Source organism: Centroberyx affinis, unplaced genomic scaffold, assembly GCF_046629955.1.
Source record: "Centroberyx affinis isolate AG114_WGS23_722 - 3 ecotype Tasmania unplaced genomic scaffold, CSIRO-AGI_Caff_v1 ptg001542l_1, whole genome shotgun sequence".
Taxonomy (NCBI): domain Eukaryota; kingdom Metazoa; phylum Chordata; class Actinopteri; order Beryciformes; family Berycidae; genus Centroberyx; species Centroberyx affinis.
Window position 1 is genome coordinate 263,733 of NW_027279998.1, and position 8,347 is coordinate 272,079.

The 8,347-nt window shown below is 42.7% G+C and overlaps 1 protein-coding gene across 1 annotated transcript; it reads right to left on the bottom strand.

The window, feature by feature from the left end:
* Nucleotides 1–2,447: 2,447 nt before the first annotated feature.
* On the bottom strand, nucleotides 2,448–5,624 carry LOC139650764 (transmembrane protein 42-like). The gene is made up of 3 exons (XM_071527516.1): nucleotides 5,448–5,624; nucleotides 3,001–3,147; nucleotides 2,448–2,594 (listed from the first exon to the last, which is right to left on the bottom strand). The coding sequence occupies exons 1-3, from the start codon at nucleotides 5,622–5,624 to the stop codon at nucleotides 2,448–2,450; spliced, it is 471 nt and encodes a 156-aa protein (XP_071383617.1).
* Between the last annotated feature and the right edge of the window lie 2,723 nt (nucleotides 5,625–8,347).

An 8,347-nucleotide genomic window follows, 5' to 3' on the forward strand; every position in this document is an offset into this window, starting at 1 on the left:
GGTCCTAGTAAATTTACTGGTTTTATTTTATCTCGCAGCGCAGCACAATAACTTATCTATGTGACACACACCTTGTCAGGTCATGATCATATTTCAGCAGTTTTCTAATCTCCGAGTACGACCACATCTACAGTTTATGTGTACATTGATATAAATACATCACACTCAGGGGCATACCGCTGTCACACAACTATAAATGTGGCTACTGCAATGCTGATTGGTTGTCTTACAGTGAGAGTGGGTTCACAGGTTGATGGTTTGCCCTCATGTCATACTGGTAACTCAGCAGGAAGAAATGCAGGCACAAAAAGTCTTCTGAATCAAAAGCACAGATTATAGATATTAAAGGTAGGTTAAGTAACGTAAGTAGCACAGCCAGGATCCAAAAAGTGGAGACATAAACAAGTGAATGCGCTTTTGTTGTCTCTGCAACTGCATAGCTGTGAGCGATGAGAAGGGCTCAGGTGTCGATTATCTCCACTTTTGAAACATCCTGTGTGGCGAGTGCAGCCCTGCTCTCTAGGAGCCTATGTAACATCACTCAGCCAGCCTTTACTATGGTAGATAGCTGTATAATCACATTGTCACTGCAATCACATTAACAGGGATGCATGTAAATAACACGATACAAAAAGCTGCAGTCACAGCTGCAGTTGGAAGGACGTCTGATATATTGTGCGTTGTTGCTGTGGGATATTACAGATAGATAGACCGTTGTTGAATACGAGCAACAGATATTATAGCTACCATTATGCATTTATATTATGATGGCTGATATGTATCAAAACAACAGCAAAGTGTGAGCTCAAAGTACCATGCCATAAGGTAACCTTTGATGTCATTCTCAGGTAAATCCCTGTATACTATAGTACACTTACTTAACTTACTTATGTTTACTGAAATGTCTTCCCAGTAACATGTATTGCCATTATTAATACTCCATTATTAATGCTCAAAGCCCCTCCCTATTATACACGTCACAGTGTTATAGGATATAAAGGAAGTATAATGTTTTTGCACTCTCACTGACAACTGGCCTCTGCAGGGATGTAGAAGGAAGCATTGTGTGCAACCAGATGTCTGTGTAACCCGAACGATAATGGGTTGATGGATTGATATTGATGATTTGTAACAGAATAGTCTGTGATTGCAAATGCACGGCACACACAGCTCAACGGAAACAGTTAAGTCACAAGCTTCTCTGCTGAAATAAAACGAAGCAGCTGATAGGAAGGTCGCTCTGATATGAACTGACGCTCCAGGATGCTTTGGTGTGAGTTATTTGGGTTCAGGCCTTGGTAGGAACATGCACGCATCTGTCGTGAAATGGAAGACCAGCTGCCTCTGAATCCAAAAATGTTATCATGCTCATGTCTTGAGGTTGAGGCTGAAGCTATCAAGAAAGACCAAGGCAGACAGCAGATTCCTAGCAGGGATGAGGCCTTTCAGCGCTACATTGGTATGATGCATCAGTATGTGTGAAGATAGAAGTGCAGTTAGTAAGCTAAGTACTCTGACTGAAACATCACCTTGAGCATGCACAGTCTAGGATGTTTACAGTGAGTGTCGTAGTAACTTGTGAGAATGTGAGAATAAAAAAAGCTTTGGTGATCTGACAGCTGCGATGCATAATCCATAGGCTGATTAACGGTGACATCATGCACGTTGCCAGTGAAACTATTTGTCCATTGCTCACGTACAAAACCCAAATGATTGAAGTCTGACTTCAGATCAGTCTGTCAATACACCATGACACTCATTCATCTACTAAATGCTTCTGGTTCTCTAAGTCCCCAAATCATATTCATGTTGGGTTGCATTATCTGTCTCCCTCTTTTCTCTCTCTCTCTCTTTTTCTTTCACACTTCCAATTCCATCAGGTGATGAGATGTGCAGACTACAAAAACTTCCCAGAAGCAACTTAAATCATTTTTGCTGTGTAAGCCTGTAGACAAAGATGATTATAGAGCTTTTGGGAAGCTGGACCCAGGGAGTTATTACCTTGTCTCCACCAGCCAGGCTTCAGCTGTGCCACGGCCCGTCTGGCTGCAGGCCAGCATCTCCACTGACTTTAGAACTGGACCAAACCAGGCTGGCCCACAGCTGAGCCAGCACTGTTTTAATGGTCATTGATTATATATTTAACACTTCCTGTATATCAGGAAAAAGTTTTGCGTAGCATTTAGTTTTAATAGTTAACATATGAAATTATCTATTTCACAAAAAAAGTGATGGGGGGAGGAAGAATAACAATGGAACTGGTAATTCTCCTTGTATTTTCACTCTAGTTCTTAAAGTGGATGTTAATCGAAGTGTGCTAAATGCGCTTGCTAATTTTAAATCTTGCTGTTCTTTGGCTGGATGGATAATCAATGAGGATGCAAACCAAACCACAGCGTGCCATAGCTAGCCCAACAGCTGAACAGAGCTAATGGAGGCAAGACAGATTATTCGTTCCTCTTGGCCACTGCACTCTGGTATCCATCCTGCGGCGAGGCTCTCTGCAGTACCAGCAGGCCAGAGAAGGTCAGGGAGATCCCCACCCACCACAACGCTATCTGGGTTTCCCCAAAGATCAACTGGCCCAAGAAAGCCTGCAGGGAAACAAGAAATCAGGGTTTCCCATCAGTCAATATGATACTCGCTCCCAAGGATTGCACTGCCAGGTGAAATGTTGATTTGTTATGTGTATAACAGCCATTAGTTTGACAAAAGTTTCCCTGATGGGAAATGTCAAACATGGAGTTGCACTTTGACAAGAAATCCCTTTAGGTATTTCACGAGGACAATTAATTCTGGATATAGCCCGGCCTATTTTCGGAAGTGAAGCCGCTGATAGGAAGGTCACTCTGAAATGAACTGACACTCCACTACATTGTGGTGTGAAGTATTTGGCTCCAGGCCTTGGGAGGAACATTCACTCATCTGTCAGTGAATGGAGGAGCACTAAAACTAATAAAACGAGACAATGGAGGGCAAGGAAGCGAGGCTGCTACTTACGGAAGATACGAAGTTGGAGGCGGTGGTGGTCACAGTGGCTCGGGTGGAGGAGGAGGAATACCTGAGCGCCTTGGAGAGGAAGGTCCACATCACAGCATTGCAGGTGAAGAGCAGCCCGCCGCACAGCAGCCTCAGAGGGATGTGGAGCTGAACGAGGAGAGAAAAAATAATAATAAAGAAGTGAGTGACAGCTCGCTGCTTTCTGCTCCCAGCGCTGATTTCATGCTGAGGGCACGAGATGTGGACTGTTTTATACATACTTGAACAGAAACATCTGATTTGATTTGATTTGATTTGCACTCAACAAAAATAGATATAAAGGAAAAAAGAAAGAGATACTGTATAGTTATTTTGCAGGAGAGGTCAGAAGCCATAGGCTGAAAACAATAATAGACTGTTGGTCATAGCTGATGCAATTTGGACACATCACAGCCTTGTAGGGCTGCAACTATTGATTATTTTCATTGTCGATTAATCTGTCGATTATTTTCTCGATTAATCGATTAGTTGTTTGGTCTATAAAATGTCAGAAAATGGTGAAAAATGTCGATCAGTGTTTCCCAAAGCCCAAGATGACGTCCTCAAATGTCTTGTTTTGTCCACAACCCAAAGATATTCAGTTTACTGTCATAGAGGAGTAAAGAAACCAGAAAATATTCACATTTAAGAAGCTGGAATCAGAGAATTTTGACTTATTTTTCTTAAAATCGATTATCAAAATAGTTGGCGATTAATTTAATAGTTGACAACTAATCGATTAATCGTTGCAGCTCTACAGCCTTGTAATAGTATAACAAGAAAATGATGTGTATGAGAGCAAACAAGAAACACATATATGAGATTAGGAAAACAAACAACACAATCACATTTATGTACTGTATCATGGCCATTGAGCTGGGAGATAGTATTGGTTTAAATGGGCGCAAGAGAGGGAGAGAAACAGAGAGAGAGGGAGAGAGAGTGTGTGTGTGTGTGAGAGAGAGAGAGAGAGAAAGAGAGAGAGAGAGAGAGAGAGAGAGAGAGAGAGAGAGTGGATCAACAGTGCAAATTTAGACGCCGTGGCTATGTAGAAAATAGCCTATTATAATGTAGCTTGGTTCGGATCGGCTGTCAGTTTCTCTTTGAAGTAGTTTAAGGATGATGAGCTCTTAACAACATGTAGTTTGATCTTCCATACCTGTGCGTCACGATATCTGATGGAGTGCTGCCATGACTAGTTCTGTAATGTGGAGATGGGCTAAGTGTCTATAGTGTTGTAAGTGAGAATTTACGAGTTGTGTGTGATATAGTTCCTACAGGAGCGGGGAGAGAGAGTGGAGATAACATCCATATTTCACAGACATGAACATAAACTATTGAAACATGCATATATAGGCTTAGTGCTATGTTATGAATTTCATAAAATAGCTTTTCAGTATATCTCCAGGTATTTTATGACAGGTGACAGGCAACTTATCAAGGGAAAATATAGCCAATATATCAGGCAGTTAACATGTTTCAGCCTTCTACAAAGAACATTTGCAAGTGCCTGACACATAAATTTCCCTCAGTCAGTCTTGTGCTTTTGCAGATATGTCACATGAGGACTCGGGACTGAATGAGTGAAATTCATGCATTATGCAGTTGAAAATCCTGCAGTCATCCATAGAGGAGCCTCAGGATGTCTGGCTGAAAATGGAAAAAAAACAAATTTGGTGGCAGGTTGTATTGCCCAGTCAAGTGATTCCTCTTTGGCTGACTAGAATGTTTGAGTTTCCACATTAAGATTCAAATTTAGTCTGATACAAGGCACACATTGGCTGTAAGCAGGCCTCATGCTGCATACAAACGCTTTTTAATGACAAATATCTGTTTTTGCATCCTACCTGCAAGAATCATAGGCTATTTTAATTCTATTAAAATTCTATTACGTCCTATTTGAGATTAGAGGTGACATTTCAACCATTTAAGGTTACAGATAGATCCCAGATGCTCATGTTGTCAAACTAGACCATGAGAGACCAGTGCCGAGTCTGAAGGTCATTCGAGGAACCTGACCTCTTTATAAATTTGACATAACATTCTTCTCTCTTGCTCAATTGTTAAAAATCTGCGTATCAACACGACCGCGCCGAAACGAGTTGCATACTTTAACAAAATAACGCGATAACACGACTTCAACAGCGGTCCCACGAGCTGCAATGTCGTTCTGCACGCGGACACGGCACGAGAGAGCTGGGCTCCCACAGCACGCTGCGTCTGATGATGATGATGCTGCTGCTGCTGATGGTGCTGATGCTGCGAGCTGGAGTCAGGCGGCGGAGCGGGGGGGGGAGACCCCAACTTCCCGCCCGCGCTCCGTGAGAAATCACCCCGGCTGCAGGCGCGGTGCTGCTACATTATTCAACGCCAGCCCAATCCCTGCCGTTTTAATAATTCAAGCAAGTTTAACTGCGGCGATGCCTCACCCAGTCACAGGCGGTAGTTTCGTCCGCTTGTCTAAATTTCCGCTGCTCTCCCCAGGTCCGGAGTCCGGTTTCACAAACCCCCTTCAGGTAGTCGGCGCCGAGAGACAGCTTGGCCGACGACGACGCCACGGCGCCCAGGAAGCCCGCCAGCAGTGCATAGAAAACTCCGGGGAACATGTTGAGGACAGCCGAGGCACATAATTTTCTAATCCATCATTACATTTCTGCTGCTGCTGGTCCGGATTGAGCCGCCTGTCTGTGTGTCACGGAGCACGCGTTGCTGCACTTCCTACCAACAGCCGTCCGGTGGCAGTCGCACCAATCCAAACACATGGTCAGCCTCCAGCAGGGCAGTGGTTGGGCTGCGACGCCCGCGCAGCATTGTGGGAATGGTAGTTCTATATACTGTGGGAACCCCGTGCTTCAATAACCTTGACTGAATGAGGAATGACTTGGAATGAAGCAACAGAATAATCCACAGTGAAGTGTCTCCCAAGCCATTTAATCAGCTGCCTCATATGTGATATATTGAATAATTGATTGAAAGTGGATTGAGATAAGCAGAGTTTGATCATAAGAAATATACAGTGCACCGACAACTGAGCAGATTACTGATTGTTGCTCCCTCCTCTTCTTCTGTTTTATGAATACAGGGTGGAGTAGAGGGCAATCAATGCTAATGTGATGTCCTCCAGCGGGGCAGAGAACAGTCCGCTGTACATCAGACCGGGTTAAGTATGATTCCACTTGATGCAGACTGCTTGAACCCCAAGGACGGGTTCCTGTTCCCTTCAGCATACTGATGAGCCGCATTATAAAGGCTCATTACGCTAAAACACACAGGGTAATAAGTGGAATGGATGGAGGGAGTGTGTGCGTGGGGGGGATGGATGGGACGCACACACACACACACACACACACACATAACGCACACACACACACACAGTGCCCTCATATCTGTGCCCTTTAGAATGATGAGGCTGTCAGAAAAGTGGAACTAGAACAGGACTAAATTATTCTCCTAATTATGGGTGGAAAAGGGAGCTATCATCATGAATGTATGGGCCTGTAATAACTGCATTAATCAGAGCATTGTAATAAGACACGAGTCATCAAGCAGATTTTCTAGAGGTAGAGACAGATGTGTATCTCTTATTTGGCGATGAGGTGATGAGAAGAAATAAATGCAGCTGGTTACAATCGTGTCAGCGTTGAGAATATTGACTTGAAGAGTTTACTTCCAAATTTGGATGAGATACCTTACAAAATTACTGATCAAGCCATTTTAAAATGTGTCTATATTCTTTACTTTAAGAACTCAGAACTTTTTTTCTCAGAATTCTGACTTTAAACTCAGAATTCTGACTTTAAACTCAGAATCTCAGAATTCTCACTTTATTCTCAGAATTCTGAGATTATTCTCAGAACTCTAATAAATTTCCTTGGTTGACAAAATTATTATATTTTTACAGACTGGAACCTGATATCAAATGATGACCTTCTTGTAATGATTTTTCCCGCTAAAATGAATATATAGCATCTTGAAATCAAGCTCTCTATTTTCTCCACCAGGCTATGAATCTACACAGTGTAAAATAAAAACCTAAACCCAGATTTTATTTCTGGCCAGTAGATGTCTCTAATGTTCTTTGGAGAAACAGCACATCCACCATGACCTCACATCACAGTTTAATAAATTTGCTTAGGATGTAAATCATTGACTTGTATTTAGCACAGGTGACCTGTGCCACAACCTGTATAATGTCATAATAAAATAGGATCACATTTCACCTATCGGTCAGTTTGAAATGTGAGCCGATGGTTTGTTGATGCTTTGACAACTTGGTACCACAAATCAATATTACTTTTCTATCTTGACGTTTGTGAGCAGTAAAATTTTAATTAGTCCATAAAGAACCCATTATCGCTTTATTGTTTATAATACACCTGCATAGCAAAGTCAAGTTATAGCGTGCTTTTAACGAACAGATTTTTCAGTGTTTTAAGGAAGATTAGGAACACAAAAACAGATAAAAACAAGGATCATAAAAAATAGTACAAAAGTAGTAGGAAAAAAGTACATCACAAGCTCAGAGGAATAGGGCAAGAGCTTGTGTGTGTGTGTGTGTGTGTGTGTGTGTGTGTGTGTGGGTATGACTTATGTCACTTTCAGGGACACAAACCAGACTTAAGACCAGTTGATTGGTGACGGCTTGTGCAATTGGGGACAAAAGCCGTGTCCCCAGTTGGTAAAAAGCTGTTTTTTGGGTCAGTGGTTAAGGTTAGGGTTTGGTTTAGGGTAGGGTAAGGGTTAGGTTTAGGCAAGTAGTGGTTATGGTTATGGTTAGGGTAAGTCTCCAGGAAATGAATGTAAGTCTATGTAAATACCCCAAAAGTGACATAAGTAAGACTGTGTGTGTGTGTGTGTGTGTGTGTGTGTGCATGTGCAACACACACATGTGCAAGTACATATGAGAGTAGTGGCCAATGAAAGTCCACATGAGAAGTAAGTGGATGACAGACTGAGAGTCAAGGTAAGCTGCAGGTTCTGTGACAGCGGCTTCTGCACCGGTCACCCTGAAACAAGCTTTAGGAGGAATGGCCGTCTTCTCATTATTCCAGCCACATTATTAAACAGTCATCTTTCTGGAGTGTCCTCTTAGCGGGAGAAGTCTCAAATCAAGAGGAGCCATTAGCTGTTATCTTCTCGCTTGGAGATTCCAGCCTGAAGGGCCTTTGACAAACAGAAGTGTCAAACCAGAGCGCTAATTGGGGTTCTTCTCCTTCCTGTTCAATTGAGCGATAATTGAGCCTACAGAGAGATAGTGACACTTTTACTGAAGGCCTGTCACGGCCCTCCCGTGTCTTTGTCCACCTCCTGTGTTTTCGGTCCTGCACCT